Here is a 22,038-nt window from a genome sequence, read left to right on the forward strand (position 1 = left end):
TCAGAAAGTAATACATTTTAGGAAAAAAAAATAAAGCAGGAATGGGAGGTAGGGAGTGGTGGAGAGAGAGGTACTATAGGGTATAATCAGGGAAAGTCTTACTGATAATTAGAAGAAAGTGAGGGAGCAAGCCACATGGCTATTTTGGAGAAAGCTTCTAAGCACAGGAAATAGCAAATGCAAAGACTTTGAGGCAGGAGTATGTTCAAGAAACAGCAAGGTGACCAGTGTGGCCAGATGATAGCACTGATCATGACAATAATAACAGCAAAGCCGATGAAATAGGTATATTTTTATCTTCATTTTGCAGGTGACTTGCCTAAGGTTATACAGCTACCATGCGGTTGAGCTTAGAGAAGACAGCTTGACTACAGGTCTTGCTCTCTTAGTCATTAAAAGGCAGGAGGTGAGAAGGAGTTTCCAGTATTTGTCAAATGCAGCCAGCTTCTTAGAGAGGGAGGGATCTATGCACATATGTAGTGGAGGGGAGGGGTGCTTTCCCTTCTCTTCTCCTACCAGTTAATCAGAGAATATGTTAGTACAACACAGTCAATTTTTATGGATACCCAGATGCAGTAGCCCTGCATGGACCCAGAGGGAAGAAGCTTCAGAAACAAGAGAAAGAAATAGGAGCCCTGTGGCTGACTACTGAGAGAATGATTATATTTTCTGCTGCCCCTTCTGGGTTTCTCTCCCTTCTGCTGCCGTAGGCACTGGCCGTGGTGCTGAATGCTGATGTGCTGAATGCAGGGTGAACTCGTCTGTGCAAGGTGATCCTCGCTAGTGCAGCAGTCAGTATGGGGGGTGTCTGTATGTCTGATGCAGGATATTGGTATGGACAGGTGATGAGAGCTGAGAGGAAGAAGGTGTGGCAGAAGTGAGATTGGCTTGCCCAATTCTCGTTCTAAGGTTGGTTCACTGTGCACTAAGCATAATGGTTTCAGTGGTTCAGTCCTGGCGTGATGCTGGAGAGGTCGCTGTGCCGGGACAGCAGCTGGAAGTGCCCAGCAGTGGAGTAGTGTCCATTGCTCATAGCAGCAAAGCTGCCTTTTCTGTGATCCCAGGCCATTCACATTTCCACATTTGTGCTTTGATTGTTTTATTTCTCTACGCAGGAATGTTTAAAATCTGCCTTAAATCACCTTTGATTTCATGGAGCTACATTAGCTATCTTTTTAAAAATGCATGTGTTATATGTGTAGCTTATTTCACACAATCTAAGAGTTAATCCTATTTTCTTGTCTAATCAACGTTTTCTTGAGATCACAGAAATTATTCTCCAATCTCTTTTGTAATTCTCACTGCTGCACAGTTGTGGGTACGGGACAGATTTGCAAATATCTCAGATCATTTTGGGCCTTGGTGCTTTTCAAAAACTTCTTGTATCCTCTTCTGGATCTCTTTTTCATTGGAGTCATGACAGTATTTTTAGGGCTAAAATCTCATTTATTAAGCCGGTTGATTTTTTGAGACATCAAATAACCATCTATATGTTGAGCATTATAGAGGAGGGGTGGGGATATGTGGCTGAATGATGAGGAGGCAAGGGTGAATAAAATCAAAGGGACAATATTTATGCCCCTTAGCAGGAAGGGCAACTATGTTACATTTTGTGGGTTAATTATAAAAATTATACATTGCTTTGGCTTGTCCCCAACTGCTGCCCCAGACAGCAGCCTGTTGGGTTATTGGTCTTCTGTGGATGCATAGTTTGAGTGCTTGAGTTATTGACATTTAGCCATATCTTTTTTTGAAGGAGATAATACCTCATTGTTCTAGTTCTTTGGTCTGGATATTTGGATAGAGTCAGTAAACATGATCCTGCCTTGGGGGAATCCAGGTTCCTACTCTCCTGGAGTCAGACAGAAAGAAACAAACAAACAGAATGAAAGAAGAGCTTTTGATCAAGCATGACCCTTCTTCATCAACTCTGTCCATGTGGTGACCCAGGTAAATGCTGCCAATACCTTTCTCCATGATCTTTCTTAGAGACTTGGCAGGTGCTTTTGTAACTTGGACAACAACAATGTATTAAGTAACAGAACTTTTTCTCAGCTCTGGGAGAAACTTGCAGATGTTTGATGACTGTGGGGATATCACAGAAAAAGCATTAAACTTTCCAGCATGCCTGGGCCCAATATTAATCATCTGTCAGCCAGGAATCTTGGTGAGCAGGAAGGAGAAAATGAGGTGTGTGTGTGTGTGTGTGTATGGAGGGGTGGGGGATGGAGGGTGGTGAGAGGCTGAAAGATAGCACTCCAGGAGCTAGGCCAAATGAAGAGTACAGGAGGTGAAGGAAGGAATGCTGAGAAGATAGTCTAGTGGAAAGAAAAGCAGATGAATTGGGGAGGAAAGTGAGAGACATTAAAGAAGGTATATGGAAAAATGAAGTGGGGGCAGAAGATGCAAGATGGATGTGAGAATTATTTGAAAAGAAAATGGTATTGAAAAGTGCAATGTCATTACAGGTAGGCACACAGAGGTATTGGAGAGGAGATGGCATAAAAGAGGGAGAAGAAAAACAAAGATGAGCAAGAAGGACATTGAGATAGATTGAGAACAGACAGGCAGAGAAAGACACACACAAAGAGGAAATGAATATTCTAGGGTCATAAGAAACCAGGGACTAGAGATCTTGTGACATCAAGAGAAGGCAGAGACTGCAAGACAAAAGGCAATTTAAGCCATTTCCTGATCTGTTAAGTCACCCAAGGCAGCACAATGTGCTGAGAACTGATGTCTGCCTGTGATCATTGTTTACTTAGAAAGCCAGCTGACATGAGATGAAATTAACACAATAGAATGGAAAATTGCTAATAAAACAAAAATCCCTGCCGTTAGATTTTCATAGCCTAATTATTCAGCACGTTACTCACTAATGGCATGAGACATTACCATGCTAATGTGTAGTCTGCATATGTCAGAGGAGGAAGCATGGGAAGGACTCTTATTCTCTGCAAATGGAGAAATTACCTACTCCCAGATGGAGGACTGTTGGGATTAGTGGGATGCTGGTGGCCAGGAAAGAGGGGTAGACTTTTCTAGGCCTGGGCAGGAATCAGAGCCCTAGGGTTTGTTCCTCTGTACTAATAAAGCACCATGGGCTCTTCCAATCCAAGCTGCTCTCTGCATTCACCATGTGTCCCTCCCATTTGAGAATCACATTACTGACACGAATAAGATTTGAGCACAAATAATAAGAAGGAAAAGCTGTCTCCAAGTGCACTTGATAACTGTGGAAGCCTGACTTTGTTTACACTTTTACTTGGCATCCTCTGATCATTATCTGATTCAAATCTTATGGAGTTAATTTATTCTTGTGGCTTTTATTTAAATCTGTTCTGTTATGTTAAGAGGTATTCTAATTGTCCTTGACAGAGTAAAAAGATCCCAGAGTCAGGGACTGTATATTCTACTTTCTTAGAAGCTCTTTATTCTGCCCATTTATGCATCCAGAGATACAGACATTCATTCAATACTGGCTGAATGACTATCCCTGGACCACGTGATAGAATGCAAAGAAAAACAGAAACCATTATTTTCCTCAAGATAACCACAGGCTCTTGTGGGGCACGAGGTTGGTATGCAAATTACTAAGGGAGGTGTTCAACCAGGGAGACACTGGAAGAGCGAGCACAGGCAAGTCCCATCTTCGTGGAGGAAGGCAGCAGGGCTATAGCTCTGGAGGAGCGGTTCTATCGTCTTCAGCCTTAGACAATCCTGGAACCATAACCCGTTTCTAAGATGGGCAGTCTGATGATGGAAGGGCTGCCTGAATGCGGGTATGTACGTGCTTGCACATGCCTGTGTGCTTACTTGATTCTGTCCCCTTACTGTTGTTGGCTCTGGTAGTTGTAGCTCTCCTCTCCTCCTTTTCTCTGGAAACAGAAACATCTTTTTCCAACAAGAAGTCTATTCCATATTGATGCTATGGGACCAAGCTACAGTGACCATGCAATCAGTTCAAGGAGGCCTATGTGACCTGGGGTTGATCAACTAGAATCCTCAGCATTCTTCCAGGACTTTGCTGGGACCAGTGGCAGAGGTATTCTTTCTCTCTGTGCTTCTGTCTCTGTCTCTCTCTTCCTGAAAGAGCTAACTTTCTGAAAGTTTGGGATAGATTTAACTCCCTGTATTAGTCCATTTTCATATTGTTCTCAAGAAATACCTGAGACTGGATAATTTATAAAGAAAAAGAGGTTTAGTGGACTTGCAGTTTCACATGACTGGGAAGGCCTCCCAATGATGATGGAAGGTGAAGGAAGAACAGAAACACGTTTTACATGGCAGCAGGCAAGAGAGCATGTGCAGGGGAACTGCTCTTTATAAAACCATCAGATCCCATGAGACATATTCACTATCATGAAATCATCATGGGAAAAACCTGCCCGCATGATTCAATTACCTCCCACCAGGTACCTCCCATGACCCATGGGGATTATGGGAGCTACAGTTCAAGATGAGATTTGGGTAGGGACACAGCAAAACCATATCATACCCTAAGTGAATTTTTTAGCATGCGGGAGAAAATTGCCTGTGAATAAAATCAACTCAGAAAAGTGAGAGAGAGAGAGAGAGAGAGAGAGAGAGAGAGAGATAGAGATCTAATGATATTGTTCAAATTAATTCCTTAATTCTGAATCTGGACAGGAATTCTTGGCATTCTCTTTGTGCTTAAGCTGGTTTGAGTTAAATTTGTCACATGCAAATCAAGTAGTCCTTGTCACACTTTTTGTTCCACACATCTCAGCTTTTGAATGCTCAAGGCATTCTTGGCCACTGTGAACAGAATGAGACTTTATAATTCTTTACAATGAATGTGTCCTTTGTAGCCTGCCATCTGCCTTTGTGGTGGCAGGTGAAGAGACAGGTCAAGCCCCTTGCTGAGCAACACTCAATGGAGTGAAAGCTGGTACAGAGGTCCTTGATCTGCTTACCTACAAAGGCTTTTTGAGGCATACTTTTCCCAATGTTTCTTCTGTTTCTCTTTGGACTTTTTCCCTCTTGTAAATTGATACTGAGGGTATGAAGCCAAGGAAGAACTTCATAAAAGCGCTAGGTTTTTCAGGAGGGATTTCAGAGTGAAGAAGCAATTAAGCAGGTGGAGCTTGCTCGAGATATATCAATGACACTAGCAAGGATCAGTGGGCTTGGAGAGCCTTTGCCTCTGAGCAGCCAGAATGTGTTTCTGTGGGCTGGCGCAAAAGTGTCCTGTGCACAAGTGTCCTCGTGATGATGTTGGACCAGGAGAAGGAACTAGGAAACAAGGGGTGGTAGTCATTAGGACTAATGACTAGAATTTGGATTTTTCTTTTTCTGGGCACATGATAAAATTGCATTCCTACCGCTTTTAAAGCTAGGTGTGGCTGGATGACTTACTCATAATGAAATGTGAGCAGAAGCAATGTGCCTTCTCTGGTGCATCATGTTTAAGAACCATTGAACGATTTCTCCATTCTTTCATGAAGACTGGTGATATTCAAGATGAGATTTTCATCAACCAGGCTGCCTCTAAATGAGTCTGTACCAGTTTCCTGAATAAGGAAAAAGCAGCCAATTTTGGCATGAACATAAAGTGTGATCAAGAAATAAACCATTGTTATTTTAAACCATTAAGTTTTTTTTTTTAATTAATGAACTTTATTTTTTAGCACAGTTTTAGATTTACAGAAGGGCCAGGCACAGCGGCTCATGCCTATAATTCCAGTGCTTTGGGAGGCTGAGGTGGGAGGATCCCTTGAGGCCAGGGGTTTAAAACCAGCCTGGGCAAAATAGTGAGACCCATCTGTACAAAAAATAGAAAGAAAATTAGCTGGGTGTGGTGGCATGTGCCTGTAGTCCTAGCTATTCAGGAGGGTGAGTCAGGAAGATTGCTTGAGACCAGGAGTTTGAGTTATAGTGAGTTATGATCGTGCTGCTTCATTTGCACTCTAACACGAATAACAGTGTGATTTTGTCTTAAAAAAAGATTTACAGAAGAATTGAGCAGATAGTTCAGTGTTTCCATGTATCTCCCCTACTGACATATTCCCTATTATTAACATCATACATTAGTGTAGTATATTTGTCACAATTAATGAACCAATACTGATATATTATTATTAACTAGAGTTCATAGTTTACATAGAGGTTCACTCTTTGCATTGTACAATTCTGTGAGTCTCAACAAATGCATGTCATATACCCATAATTATAGTATACAGAATCCTATTGCTGCTCTAAAAATCTTCTGTGCTTCACCTGCTAATCCCTCCCCTACCCAGAACCCCTGGCAACCACTGACTTTTTAATGTCTATATAGTATTCCATTTTCCAGAACGTTGTATAGTTGGAATCATACAGTATGTGTCCCCTTCAGACTGGCTTCACTTAGCAATACACATTTAAATTTCTTTTATATATTTTCATGGATTGATAGGACTTTCTTCCTGTCACTGAATAATATTCATTGTATAGAATATGCTTTGCTTATCCATTCACCTATTGAGTTACATCTTGGTTGCTTCCAGTTTTTGCAGTTATGAATAAACTTCTATAAACATTTGTTTTTAGGTTTTATGTGGGCAAAGTTTTCAAGTCAGTTGGGTAAATACCTAGGAGTGTGATTGTTGGATTGTATGGCAACACTATATTTAAGCCTTGTAAGAAACCACCAGATTATCTTTCAAAGTGGCCACACCATTTTGCATTGCCACTGAATAATTTTCTTGCCAATATTTGGTATTGTCAGGTTTTTTTTTCCCATTAGAATAGGTTTTTAGTGGTATCTCATTGTTGTTTTAACTTGCACTTCTCTAATGGCATATGATGTTGAGCATCTATTCATATACTTGTTTGCCATCTGTGTATCTTTTTTGGTGGGGTATCTGTTCAGGTCTTTTGCCAGTTTTTAAAATGGGTTGTTTATTTTCTTATTATTGAGTTTTAAGGATTTTTTTCCCCTTTTGGCTACAAGGCCTTTATCAGATATGTGTTTTGTGAATATATTTTTCCGGTCTATGGCTTGTCTTTTCATTCTCTTAAAAGTATCTTTTGCGGAGCACAAGTTTTAAATTTTAATAAAATCTAAGTTGCCAATATTTTTTCTTTTCTGTATTCCTCTTTTTTTTTTAATCTGAAAACTAATCTCCAAACCCAAGGTCACCTAGATTTTCTTCTACATTATCTTCTAGAAGTTTTATAGTTTTACATTCAGGTCTATGATCCACTTGGAGTTAATTTTTTGTGAAAAGTAGAAGGAAGGTCTGTGTCTAGATTATTCTTTTTCTAAGGATGTCCAATGTTTTAGTACCATTTATTTAAAAATCTACAATATCTTTTTTTTTTTTTTTTTTTTTTTTTGAGACAGATTCTCAGTCTGTCGCTCAGGCTGAAGTGCAGTGGTGTGGTGTCGGCTCACTGCAGCCTCTGCCTCCCAGGCTCAAGTGATTCTCTCAAATCAGCCTCCTGAGTAGCTGGGACTAGAGGTGTGTGCTACTATGCCTGGCTAATTAAAAAACCTTGTAGATACACGGTCTCACTATATTGCCCAGGCTGGTCTCAAACTCCTGGGCTCAAGCCATCTTCCTACCTCAGCCTCCCAAAGTGCTGGGATTACAGGTGTGAGCCACCACACTTGGCCTAAAAATCTACTATTTCCTCATTGAATCTCCTTTGCTTCTTTGTCAAAGATAGGTGGTCTGTATTATGTGGGTCTGTTTTGGACTCTTTTATGTTCCACTGATTTATTCTTCTATTGTTCCTCCAATATCATGTTGTCTTGATTACTGTACCTTTATTAGCAGTGTTAAAGTCAGGTAATATCAGCCTTTTGACTTTGTGCTTCTTCAGTATTGTGTTGATTATTTTGTCTTTTGCCTTTCCATATAAACTTTAAATCTTTTTTTGATCTTCACAAAATAACTTGTTAGGATTTTGATTAGGACTGCATTCAATCTATAGATCAGTTGGAAAAAATTGACATCTTAACAATATTGGGTCTTCCTATCTATGAACATGGAACACATTTCCATTTATTTAGATATTTGTTTTTTTATCAGACTTGTATTGTTTTCCCCAAATAGATTCTGTATTTATTTTGTTAGATTAGAACCTAAGTATTTCAATTTTTTGGTGCTGACATAAGTGATGAATTTTTAATTTTATAATCCATTTTTTCCTTGTGGGTATATAGGAAAGCAATTAAATTTTGTATATTAGCCTTGTATCAACAATCTTGCTGTAACTGCTTTTTGATTTCAAGACTTTTTTTTTGTTTTTTGGTCAGTTCTTTGGAATTTTCAACATTGACAATCATCACATTTGCAAACAAAGACAGTTTTATTTCTTCCTTCCTTATCTGTTTAATTTTTTTGTTCTTTTCTTATCTTACTGTCTTAGCTAGGACTTCTAGTATGATGCTGAATAGGGTGGTGAGAGGAAACCTCCTTTCCTTGTTTCTGATTTTCAGGGGAAACCATCTAGTTTCATCATTAAGTATAATATTAGCTGTAGGGGTTGGCAAGCTTTCTTTTTTTTTTTCCCATTTCACTGATTTTTTATTAGAGCAAGTGTATGTTCTGTAACGTATTTCACTAGCAAGCATGAAAGAGGAGGTCTCTCTCTCTCTCTCTCTCTCCACGGGCTGCTCCCAGGGTCTGGTCACAATATGCCACCACAGTGGGGGCAAATCACCTTCCTTTCCGGCAGGTGGCGTTTCCTCCTGCAGCTGCTTAACCTCTCTTTTCCAGCTTTCCCTCCGCAGTTTCTTCCACTGTTTTCTCTTGGCAAAGTAATCAGGATACATTGCCTTCTCAGAAGGATGCCAGTCATCTAAGCACCATTCTGGGACCTTGTAGCACTCGTGTGTCACATAGGAGGTACCCCTAGGAGAGTCAGGGAAGATGTATGGCTGTGGATGCTGATGGTACCAGAATTCTTCCTCAGCCTCCTTCAGCAGCCGGGTGGCCTTCATCATATCCTTTTCGTTCGTATGTTCTTCAGACCGGGCTCTCATCAAACAAGCAAAGTATCGGTATTTGTCCCTGTGGATGCAACACAACTCGAGGTGGCACAGCACCCACTTTTAAAGCCTCAACACCTTCTGCTGATGGGTCAGGTAGGCAGCCGGTGCGGAGAACGCCACGACTGCGCTGACCTTCAGCGGCCTCGGGGGTAGCCAGGCGACTTTCTTTATTAAGGTAAGGAAGTTGCTTTCTATTCCTAGTCCACTGATTTTTTTCCTTAAATCATGAATGGGTGTTTGATTTTGTCAAATGTTTTTTCTGCATCTATTGATATGATTATATATTTTTCTTCTTTAGCCTGTTGAGGTGATGGATTGCATGAAGTGATTTTTGTTTATTTATTTATTTTTTGAGACTGAGTCTCACTCTGTCGCCCACGCTGGAGTGCAGCGGTGCAATCTCGGCTCACTGCAACCTCTGCCCCCAAGGTTCAAGCGATTCTCTTGCCTCAGCCTCCCAAATAGCTGGGATTAAAGGCACACACCACCACGCCTGGCTAATTTTTGTATTTTAGTAGAGACGGAGTTTCACCACTTTGGCCAGGCTGATTTTGAACTCCTGACCTCAAGCAATCCACCCGCCTCAGCCTCCCAAAGTGCTGGGATTACAGGCGTGAGCTACCATGCCCGGCCTGAAGTAATTTTTGAATGTTGAGCCAGCCTTGCATACCTGGAATAAATCTCATTTGTCGTGGTGTATAATTCTTTTTCTACATTGTTGGATTTGATTTACCAGTATTTGGCTGAGAATTTTTACATCTGGGTTCATGAAAAATATTGGCCTGTAGTTTTTCTTTCTTTCTTTCTTTTCTTTTCTTTTCTTTTTTTTTTTGAGACAGAGTCTTGCTCTATTGCCCAGGCTGGAGTGCAGTGGCGCGATCTCTGCTCACTGCAAACTCCGCCTCCCGGGTTCATGCCATTCTCCTGCCTCAGCCTCCGGAGTAGCTGGGAGTACAGGCGCCCGCCACCGCACCCGGCTAATTTTTTGTATTTTTAGTAGAGTCGGGGTTTCACTGTGTTAGCCAGGATGGTCTTGATCTCCTGACCTCGTGATCCGCCCGCCTTGGCCTACCAAAGTCCTGGGATTACAGGCGTGAGCCACCGCGCCTGGCAGTTTTTCTTTCTTATAATGACTTTCACTGGTTTGTTTTGATATTAGGACAATGCTGACCTCATAGAATGAGTTAGAAAATGTTCTGTTTGCTTCTATTTTCTGAAAGAGATCATAGAGAATTGGTATGATTTCTCCCTTAAATGTTTGGTAGAATTCACTAGTAAAACCATCTGGACCTGGTATTTTCTTTTTTTGGAAGGTTATTAATTATTGAGTCAGTTTCTTTAATAGATATAGGTTTATTCATATTCTATGTCTCCTCGTGTGAGTTTTGGTAATTTATTCCCATCAAGGGATTGGTCTATTTCATATGTTTTATCAAATTTGTAGGCATAGAGTTGTTTATATTCCTTTATTATACCTTTAATGTTTATGGGATCAGTAGAAATAGCTCTTCTTTAATTTCTAATATTAGTAATTTGCAGTTTAACTAGAGGTTTATCAATTTTACTCATCTCTTGAAAAAAATTAGCTTTTGATTATACTTTTTTTTTTTAACTAAAAAGTAAACTTTAATGTCGAAAGTGCAAACCTGGGGAGGACAGAAAAGATCACACACAAGGTTGTCACTTCACACTTGGAAGGTTGCACAGTGGCTGGGCAGAGGCGCTCCTCACTTCCCAGATGGGGTGGCGGCCAGGCAGAGGAGCTCCTCACTTCCCAGATGGGGCAGCGGCCGGGCAGAGGTGCTCCTGACTTCCCAGATGGGGTGGCCGGTAAGAGGCGCTCCTCACTTCCCAGGCGGGGTGGCGGCCGGGCAGAGGCACTCCTCACTTCCCAGATGGGGTGGCTGGTAAGAGGCGCTCCTCACTTCCCAGATGGGGCGGCGGCCGGGCAGAGACACTCCTCACTTCCTATACGGTGGGCAGCTGGGCAGAGACGCTCCTCACTTCCCAGACAGGGCAGAAGCCGGGCAGAGGCGCTCCTCACTTCCCAGACAGTGGGCAGCTGGGCAGAGGCGCTTCTGATTATACTTTTAAACTAGACTTTATTATGCTTTTAATGATCATGAGATCAGTAGAAGTAGCTCCTCTTTTATTTCCAATATTAGTAATTTGTAACTTGACTAGAGGTTTATCAATTTTACTGATCTTGTGAAAAAACTAGCTTTTGATTTTGTTGATTTTTCTCTATTGATTTCTTGTTTTGACTTCCATTGATTTCTGCTCTAATATTATTATTTTGTATTATGCTTCTTTGGGTTTATGTTTCTATTTTTTCCTTAATTTCCTAAGGTAGAAGCTTAAATGATTGATTTTAGATCTTTTTTCTTTTTTAATGTGTGCATTCAATGTTAGAAAATTTCTTCAAAACCCCACTTTTGCTGCATCCCATAAATTTTGATCAGTTGTATTTTCATTTTCATTTAGTTCAAAATATTTAAACATTTATTTGGAAAAATCCAGTCAACCTGGGATGCAATAGAACTATGAGCAAGAGAGAAGCCATATTGTTTTAAGCCACTAGGGATTTTTTTTTTTTTAAACTGTAGAAAACTTAGCCTATCCTGCTGGTAAATGAGGACAAAGGATTTTGTAAGTATAGCAGTCACAGTGTGTATTTCAGGCAACATAAACCAAATCTGGTTGATTTAAGAACGCACAAAAAAGAATTTATTAAAATGAGTATTGGTAGTTCAGAATATCTTCAGGAAGCCTAGAGTACCTGCATTGTGGGCTACACACCTGGAAGCAATGTTCCTAATCATGCAACAAAACTAAGGCAGTGAAGACACCATTGCTGCTGCAGTCCAGCACTGATGCTGTGATTGCCCTGCAGACACCTCCGACACTGGATGCTGCCCTGGGAACCTGGGAGTAGCTGCTGCTACACATCAACAGAGTGAATTCTCTCAGGTCCTGCCTCTTCACAATTCTTGCTTCCAATATAATGTCTGGGAAGGTGCCTATAGGTTAGTTCAACAGAATGAAAACATCTGCTATAGTAAGCAACAAAATGATATAATTGAAAGAGCTCTAGACTGCAAGATGACCTGGGATGCAGTCCAGATGCTCAGCATGGTGAGCCTGAGCAAACCCCTTTGCCTTTGAGAGCTTGTAGGGTGGCATGAGGATGAAAGGAGATCAGTGGTTTGAGGGCAGTAAAACTTTCTATCAATGTACGTTATTATGTGTTTGCATGACCAGGTGTGGTCAGCACAGTACCCAGCAACTAACCCACCACTAGGCACAGACTAGGCACTCAATATTTAGAGCAAATAAAAGGTCTAAGCTTGTTCAGGTTAAAGATCTTGACCTCTCAATTTCTATCTTCCCTGCTAGAATGTAAGGACTTTTCTAGGGGTTTTTGTCTGCTTTCTTCAATGCCGTAGCTCCAGCTATAAAAGCATGGCCTAGAAGAGTGGGCCCTCAATAAATATTTGTTGAATGAGTGAATGAGTGAGGGAAATGAATGAATATCTCAATTCTGTCATCTGCGACCAGAATGTTCCTAGCCCAAACGCTTATTTCTAACTTCACCTAGGAATGTTCTTCCTGACTTAGTTCTGCCCTTCTTCAGCTGCTGTAAAGGGGCTTCAAAAAAGTGTCCAACTCTCCAAGAAGCAAATTTCTGTCATTGTTTCTCTGTCACTGTCTTATGATAAGATCCTGCTGGGTGCTTTGAAAGGAAATTGGCCCCAGTCTCTACAATATTCTTTATAGCCCAATGACGTCTTTGCTTTTTTAGCTGTACTTTTCTCTTTCCAGTTTGGGTTATGATTTTCCCTTGCTCAGCTGGCCCCAAGCATAACTAGTCTAACTGCATCACTATCTACCTCTTACTGACAGTGATCAGCCCATAAAAGGACTGCCATTTGACTTATCCTAGTGTCATACCCAAAAGTCACATCCTGACCACAGCGAACATAAGATAAAGGCTATTGGGCCTAGAAAAGACTTTGGAAGTCATCCAAGCTTGCTTCTTTTGAGGGAGCCTCTGCATTTGCTGTTTCCTCTGCCAGCACAGCATCGTAGCATCTCCCTTTGAGATTTCGATGGCTAGCTCCTCTTGTCATTGGAGATCTCAGTATAAAATTCACCCCCTCACACAGGTCTTCCCTGAGTGCTCCATCTGAAATAGCTACCCAGGACCTCTCCATCGTAAGACTACATTTTAATTATCTGTCTATCACTTACCATGATTTCACATACATGTTTATTCATTTATTCATCATGCAAGCAGATTAACAGCTCCTGGCACATACTGGGAGCTCAATAACATTTTTTGAATGAATAAATTCAGTTCAAGCCCCTGGGAAACTCAAGCCCAGAGAAGAAAAGTGACCTTAACAAGGTCACACAGCTCCTTAGTGGAACAGCATGGACTAGAACCCATGGCCCTTGACTCTTGTCCAGTGCTTTTCCCACCATGCCAGTTTTCATAGATAAAGATAAAAAGAAGGAACATCTCTTGGGCCCCCGTAGGTGTCAGTTTCTGTGGTAGTTGCTCTATACATGTCAGTCAAATTATCCTTATGATGACCCTATAATGTAGGTAGAGTGCAGATTTTTATAAATAAGGATAGAGAGTCTTTGCGATGCTAAGTAATTTGCCAGGTATCCCACTGCTATGGAGTGAGAGCTGGGATCTGACCCTAGCTTGGTCCGACTTTAAAGTTTTTTGTACTGCTTCAGCTGCGTGACATCTCCAGGTAACATTTGTGCTTTATTAGTATTTCTGTACAGTAAATCTAAGCAGTGAATAATAGGGAAATTTTAGGCACAATGGAAGGCTGACAGGAGGCATGGGGTAGGGAGGCTACACAGATTTCCTGTTGCCCTTCAAATCACACTGTAAAAGTGACATCTGTCTCTTTGTCTCACAAGTGAGGCTTACTGCTCTAGAGTCCTGGGATGCAACTGTCACACTGTGTGGGTAGCCTCCGAAGGTGTGTGATGCGAATGGCAGCTCTGCCTGGCTCCATTCAGTTTTCTCCTTGGGAGGACAAAGAAAATTGCGATGTGTGTAATTGATGCCCAAATGGCTAGAAAATAAAACATCTCATCAATGATTTATATATTTCCAAATATAAAATAAAACTTGTAGACCAAATGCTAACAGAGCCCATGCAGCCCTTGGTTTCTTCCACCTCTGTTTACAGCCTGAATCTCACATTTTTTTCTGGTTCTACCCATTCCTTTTTCCTCTTGAGCTCATGTTGCGTCTACTTGGCTGACTCCTAACCTTGGGCAAACTTATTTGTCCCTTTCCCCTGCTCTTTCTCCAGGTTGCAGAGTATTTTTGGAGTAATCACATAGCTCTCATCAATCTATGTTCTCTTGCTTCACCTGGGCCTTTGATGTAACTTAGTGGAGTTTTTGCTCTGCTCTGGTTGCTGGCCTCTTCCCGTCCTCACTGTTGTAGTTAAAGCCATTCGTGATGCATTTAAAGATTTAAAGATGCTGGTCCAAGTGCACACACCTGGTTTGACAGCGTAGAGGGAGCTGCAGGACTCAGGGAAAGGTGTTCTTAGCACCTATAACAGTTTCTCAGGTAGTGGCAAAGAAAAGAATGGTAAGAAGATTCTGGCAGTTCCCTGGGCTTTTATTATAAAAATCCAAAAATGGCCTCATGGGCTCAAATTCTAGTAAAGGATTTAAGGGTCATTGTATTAGAGACTGTGGTCTTCCTTCCCTTGCTTGCTATCTCACTTTCCTTCTTTCTTTCCACAAAAGTTATGCACCTACTATGTGCCAAGCACCATTCTAGTTTCTGGAAAAGAAAAGCTAAAATCTCTGATATCCTGGAACTTTCATGTAGTAGTTGACTATCGTCACGTACTTTCTAAGACGAAGCACCCTGAGTTCCTTGCATCCCAGGCACCCATTTGTTGGCTTCTCCTCCACTCATTAAGCTTAGTTACATTCCTTGGGCTGTAACAACCTCTTGGGGCTCAAGTCTAGTTCACTAGATTTCTTTTTTTCAGAGACAGTGAAGAAGAAAGGCAAAAGCAATAAGCATGCAAAGAGAAGATACACCTGTTCAAGACAGAAACCCTCAAAGCAGCTCTTGTAGCAAACCAAACATTAAAAGTAATTTTGGTTGAGCTGAGATCTCCCTGAACTCAAAAGCACAGGTGTAGGGAGATGAGAGGGAAGAATTATCTTGGAGATACAGTAATAAGCTAATACAGTGTGCATGACAACTTAGGGACTGAGAATTCATAAATATATTCATGTTTTCTTCCCAGTCAAATTGATTAAATATCCAAGCACAAAGACTGAAAGAGAGATTGAAACAGCAAGAGAGAGAAAGGAAAAGTGAGCTACAGAAGTTCTGGTAAAACATATCAACTCTGGACAAAGACTACTTCATCAAATGCATAAACAGCCACTGCCTGATACATTAGAATCTGGAAGTATCATAAATTAATTGCCAAGAAACTTTGCGAAAGGTCATATTTAACATTAATCAAGCTCTGGTAGTGGATATTTCCATGGCTAGAGGAGAGAGGAAAAGAAAGACTGCTTTCTCTGCATTGCATTTTCAAAATCACTTTCTAATTTTTCAGCAAGAGAAGAAAAAACCGATTTCTAGCTGACTTAGGGACAGAGATTTAATTCTCTCATCACCTGGGCTTCCCTCAAATGTGAGTATTGAGGCATATGAAGGGAGGGGGCATGGCTGTTCATTTTCTGATTAAGTCCTTTAGGCTGCTTTCAGCCACAAGGTAGTCTTATTTTGAAAAGTGCCCACACATAGGTAAAGGGATGCCTGTGGAAGCCACAGAGTAAATGAGTAGCTTAGGAGCGGGGACACAGTCAACAGAAAGTTGAAGGTGAAAGAAAATGAACAATTGTCCTGTTGGCAGCCAGTTTGGGACAGAAGCCCACTTTCTTTTAGGCTATGGGATCTTGAGCCAGGATCTAAGACGCTGGGTCATTTAGTAGGACCATAGGAGATACTGGACTGACCATTCCTGGGTCTTAGCATCCCCTTCCTCTGAATGGGTGTGATAACATTTACCTAGAGAGTAGATAACTAATGTGTTTACTCATCTTGGTGGGAAAGCAGTACCGTAAATCCAGATCATTAATTTTCTGTGTCTTCTCTAAGATGGCCATTTTCTTGATCTGACTTTATATAGATGATCTGTTTTTATTGCTGGTTACTTCAGATGCTTATCTATTCCTTTCTTGTCAATTGCCTTTTTTGATTGGAGATTCTAATTTGTCCCAAGACTGAGCTACGTTTATATGTGCACTTATTCAACAGATAGTTAAGAATTTGCTTCGTGTGTCAGGCTCTTATTTACATGCTGAGGGTGCAGCTGTGAACCAAACAGACAGAACTTTCTTCCCTCATAATACATAAATAAATAGGCTAAGAAACCCATTACATGGCAATATGACAAACATAAATAAATGAAGTGCATGGAAAGTTAGGAGGTGAAGAGTGCTATGGGAAGTGAGAGGAGGGTTTGGGAGTGCCTAGGGAGTTATGGTTTTAAAGACTGGTCAGTGCAACCTCATTGAGAAGGTGACATTTGGCCAGGTGCGGTGGCTCTCGCCTGTAATCCCAGCACTTTGGGAGGGCAAGGCAGGTGGATCACCTGATGTCAGGAGTTCATGACTAGCCTGGCCAACATGGTGCAACCCTGTCTCTACAAAAATACAAAAATTAGCTGGGCATGATGGCAGGTGCCTGTAATCCCAGCTACTTGGGAGGCTGAGGTGGGAGAATTGCTTGAACCTGGGAGGCGGAGGTTGCAGTAAGCTGAGATCACACCAAGCCTGGGCTACAGAGCAAGACTCCACCTCAAAAAAAAAAAAAAAAAATAGAAGATGACATTTAAACAAAGCCTTACAGGAGGTGAAGGAGGAACCGTTTGGATGCTGAGGGACAGAGCATTCCAGGCAAGAGAATAGCAAGTCCTAAGGCCCTGGGAGCCTGGAGTGTACCTGCCGTGTTTGAGAAACAGCAAGGAGGCTGTGGTGGCAGGAGCACAGTAAAGGGGAGAAGCTAAAGAGGTGCCCAGGGGAGATTTTCTAGGGCCTGGCAGGTCAGAACAAGAATTCTGGCTCTTACTATGAAAGAAACAGAGTATCTTTGGAGAGTTTGGGGCAGAAGAGGCAAAATTTTCCTTACAAAATGACTCACAAAGATGTTTTCTTTGCGTTATTCAGATTGGCTCTAATCACAGAGAATAAAAAAGAACTCAACCTCTAAACTCATAGGCACCAAGGGAAGCTGTGGGCAAGGTAGGGCTCTCCCCCAGCAGCCCCTCCTTTGTGCACTTTTGCCTTTGCACAAAGTCCTTGTCAGTGAGTGGCAACAAAGCATCGGCCAGGTGTTGTGGGGCAGTAAGACACTGATCCTGGACCAGGCTGGGACACTGGGCAGCCACAGGCATAAATGGGGAACACTCAGAGACTCCTCCAGAGGTCCTGGGTGGGAGGCAGATGTGAAGGGTGACACCCCATTATCTCAGAGAGTGTGGCTGAAAGGCTAAGATTGTTCATTGCTGTTACAGTATTCACTCTCCCCTTCTTTGTAAACAAAACTCTGGCTTTATAAGGCATTGTCCAGCTTTCCTTGCATCCAGGGCTTCCAATTAGGAGCAAAAGCCACAGAATGGAGCTTCTAGGGAATCTTTTTAAAGGGGGCTAACTATACTCAAAGGTATGCCCCATTGCCCCTTTCCACTCCATTTCCTCCTGATGGCTGGAGCCACAGCAACTATCTTGCGACCTTGAGGATAAAAAACAGCTCAGGATGGCAGAAAAATAGAGAAGTCTGGATTCACGGTGCTTCCTTACCAATCATCTACTACTTACCTTTGGTTTTACTTTATGTGGGGGTGTGAAAGTTCTTAAGATGAAAATGGAGTCATTAATTAATATCAAGAAAAATCTAACATATAGAGCCAGAGAAGGCTATGTAGAGAGGTTTCTCATGCTTATATGCCTGATAACAAAAGCTATCACAGAAGACTGTAAAAACCACAACCTTGTGCAAAGGGCATTGTAACTTTACACACAAAAAATCCTTCCACAAGGACATCTGCCCAGCAACTGCCTGTTTAACCTCGAACTGGCATCATCCTTGTCGTTGGTCTTTGTAGCCAAGGATAATTATTTCAAAACAGTTATGCAATTCTCCTCATTTTCTCCTTTAAAAACCTTTGTCTTCCCATACCTCCCTGAATACATACATAGTTTACTATGGCATATGTATTTCCATTGCAATGCCTATTCCCAAATAAACACCTTTTCTTTTAGAGAACTTCTCTTTGTTATTTAGGTTGACAAAAGAATACAACCCTAATTTCTCTAAGCCACTGGTATTAGTAGATGAATGAAATTCCTAAATGATAAAGAAAGTGACTCACTTTGAAGGTCCTTTTGATCATTAGAAAGTGAACACTGCTCTAGGAGTTGAAAGAACTGAATTTGAGTTCTGCGTCGGATATGAATTCTCTGGATGACTTTGGCCAAATTATGTAATTATAATGATAATGTTTACCACAAATTGTTTAATTCCTATGTTAAGTGCTTTATTTACTTCCTTATCGCATGTGAACCTTACAAACCATATGAGAGAGGTTTTCTCGTATACATTTTACAAATGAGAAAATAGAGACTTGTGGAGATCAAATTCAAGGTTATAGAGCAAGCAAGTTGTAGAGCTGGGGTTACAACCAAGTTCAGACTGGCTCCAAAGCCCTCGGTCTTAACTACTATGGAATATACTCTTATTTTCTCTGAAGCTCAGTTTTCTCCTCTGTACAATGGGCAAGAGGACTGGATAGTGTTTGAACTCCCCTTGCAGCTCTGAAAACTCTGGAATATCTAGCCTTTTTTATGCAGTCTTGCCTGTCCGATCTTGATCTTGATCTCTCCTACTTCTGCCTGTTCCCCAAATTTCCAAATGGTGCCCTTTTCAAAGATGCTGTAATCAGAGCCCACATCTCTCCCTTGATCTTGAGAAGAGCTGCCAGAGGAGGCAGCCCCAGCCAGGGAGCACAGCAGGTGTTCAGAAATGTTCTGTGGGTGCCATGGCCCCAGCCTGCTCCTGCTTCTGTCAGCCCTGGAGCCGCCTTGCCTTGCCTCGCCAGGGGAGGCCGTGTCTCTGCACAATCTGTCTGTTCTGATGATCAAGGAGGGCCTTGGTGGAGCAGCGGCGCATGCCCTCCCAGGTGATAAAACTTCCCCGGGCACTCGGGAGAGGTGGGCTGCCGGTGAAACGTGAAGAACAAGCACTGTGCTGTGTAAATACATTTACAGGATGGAACTGTTTCTTGGCCCTCTGGGGCCCATTTCCTGAGCTGTGTGGCAGGAACTGTCTTCCTCGGAACGATTGACAGGGCCGGTGGGGAAAGCTAAATAGATCTTGATTTCTTTCCTTGTGTTGGCACATTTACCTAATGAGCAGAAAGAACAGGCCTGGAGAGGCTCTGAGACCGGGGACCGCAGGTGGCTTCACAGTAAAAAACTCTTGCTCTTGCCGTGCGGAAATATCCAGCTCTCTCTGCTTCTCCACATTCCAGTTCTCTGTGGTCCAGGACAAGCAGGGCCCTCATTTCCCTTCATGGGGCAGACAGGAAACTCCCTTTGGGACTTGCCTGGGTTGGGGTGATGTTGTTTGGCTGTTGCATCAGAAAGACCTCTCCCATCTCAGCATCCTGTCACCCCCGCTTGATGGGGGCTGAGGGTGTGGTGAAGTTGATGGGTATGCGATGGTGGTGCTGATGGAGGCACCCATGGTGGCACCTCCACGTGATTAGTGCACCACCTGCCCTTTTGATGAAAATAGTGGCATTCAGGAGTTTTTTATGTGGGCGGCTCGGCCACGCAGGCCACAAAGGGAGAACGTGGCCCCTCAGCAGTCAAGGGGCACTGTCTTAGTCCATTCAGGCTGCTGTAACAGAACATCATGAACTGGGTTACTTATGAAGAACAGACATTTGTAACATTTTTCATAGTTCTGGAGACTGGAAGTCTGAGATCAGGGAGTCAGCAGGGCAGGGTTCTGGTGAGGGCCCTCTTCTGGGCAGATTGCCAGCTTCTTTTATTGTATCCTCCCCAGGAGAGAGTGGGAAGCTGAGGCAAGCTCTCTTGTGACTCCAAGGGCACCAAACTCATGACCTCTTCCAATCCTAATCACCTCCCAAAGGCTCCTGCTCCTAAAAGCATCACATCAAGGGGGTGGGTAGGGTTTCCACATATGAACTTTGCAGGGGCACAAACATTCAGTCCATAGCAGGCACTCAGCCAGGCCAGAATATTGAAATATTTTAGATTCAGTCACTGTGTCTGGGAGATGGAAAACAGCTCTTCAGTTTAGCCTAGAGAAGGAAGAGGAGTCAGGGTCTGGTGCTCCTAATAGCCAATGATGGCTGAGTGTAAGAGTCTCTGTGTTTCATTCCTTCCTCCGTCGGGACCAAGATGGTGTCTGGTTTCACTGTTGCTTAGTGATTGGTCTGGAGTCCTTTCTCATGGGTAGGTGTGTGACTTCCAATTGTTTGGTATCTCTCTTTTCAGGGTAGGCTCTTGGTTAAGGGCTTGCTGATATGGGAGAATGTAGCTCTCAGCAAATCTACATGAACAGCTGGGAGGAAACCACTGCTTGGCAGGAGGGGCCATGGTTTTGTTCTTCTCTTTTGAGAAGAGCAGCCCTGCCATCCTTCTGTTTGGTAAAATGGGGAGGAAGAATTCCTGGCATGAAGACACATCAGTCTGCAGACCCCTGACTTCCAAGAAGTAGCAGAGACTCCAGCTTCTGAGTGGATTGGAGAGATCTCTGGAGATGAGTTGGAGATGCACTCATCTCTGCCGGCCTCTCTGGGCAGGAGGTGTCTGATTCCCTGGTTAGTCTCCACCTTGAATTTCTACAGTTCTTCAATTTGGTCTCTAGGGGAAAGAAGCCAGACAGCTGGACTTTCCTGAGCTGGAATGGCTATTGCTGAGGCTTTGGCATCTTCATTCACAACTTTTCAAGGGCTTGCCCTTTTGACCGCTCAGCTTCCCATTCCTCTCTCAGCCCCAAGAACAGCAGGTGTACAAAGCTGCACGGTTGTCATTCCCAGGGAGATTCTTTTCTATTAGCTGGTGCTGAAGGAACTTGGAAATGGATGAGTTTTCCCCCAAACTCCAGGTCCAGCTTGGATTTCTTCTAGCTTAGAGATTCAAATACGTGAGGGCTTATAACTGGGAACTTTGTGTCTGTGGAGGACAACTGTGAGAATGTGGAGGCTGTCCAGGGAACAACTCAGCGTGAACCCAGGACAGAGGGAACAAGCTTCTAACACTGACAACAAATGAGGTGAGTCCTTCTGCCTAGCCAACTTTAAGGCAGCCACAGCAGCACCTTGCAAGCCTCTACTATAAAACAGGCTGGATCTGAGGCCCTGCCCAGTGCATGCTTCAGAACTAATGCACGGAGATAAGACAGCACTAGAACTGGATTCCCACCTAGGGTTTTCACTGAATAAGAGCAAGAAGGGATCTCAATGATTATCTGTTTTCAACAGCCTTATTTTACAGAAAAGAAAACAGAGTCCCGGGGAAATAAGAAAAACATTAGCAAATACATTTGTATTGCTTACTTTGTGCCCATTTCTGTTCTAAGCATTTCCTCATTTCATCCTCACAAAAGCCTACAAGGTAGATATTGTTATTATCTCTGTTTTATAGATGAAGAAACTGAGACAACAGAGTCTAGTAACTGGCATAAGATGGAAATGAAATAGTGTCCAACCTCTCAAGCCCTTTGCTAAGTCGCCCTGGCAGTTGATCGGAGTCTAGATCCGCAATCCACAGTCCAAGCTTTCTGAGCCATCCTATCCTTCTAGATTTGCACTATCCAATGTGAAAGCCACTAGTCACCTGCAGCTATTGAGCGCTTGAAACGTGGCTTGTCCAAATGGTGATGTGTTTCAAGGACCTAGATAAAAAAAAATAAGAATGTAAAGTATATC

At 42.5% G+C, this 22,038-nt stretch overlaps 1 protein-coding gene across 1 annotated transcript in view; it reads right to left on the reverse strand.

Annotated features, from left to right (window-relative positions):
- Positions 1–3,606: 3,606 nt before the first annotated feature.
- The window catches only part of LOC134810633 (NADH dehydrogenase [ubiquinone] 1 beta subcomplex subunit 9-like), a 46,935-nt gene continuing 28,503 nt past the window's right edge, over positions 3,607–22,038 (reverse strand). The window contains 4 exon segments of the mRNA XM_063815951.1: positions 3,607–3,720; positions 8,621–9,169; positions 18,935–19,052; positions 19,483–19,612. Of these exon segments, the coding sequence (XP_063672021.1) occupies positions 3,607–3,720; positions 8,621–9,169; positions 18,935–19,052; positions 19,483–19,612 (911 nt within the window).

This window comes from Pan troglodytes, chromosome 6 (assembly GCF_028858775.2).
Source record: "Pan troglodytes isolate AG18354 chromosome 6, NHGRI_mPanTro3-v2.0_pri, whole genome shotgun sequence".
In the NCBI taxonomy this organism is placed as follows: domain Eukaryota; kingdom Metazoa; phylum Chordata; class Mammalia; order Primates; family Hominidae; genus Pan; species Pan troglodytes.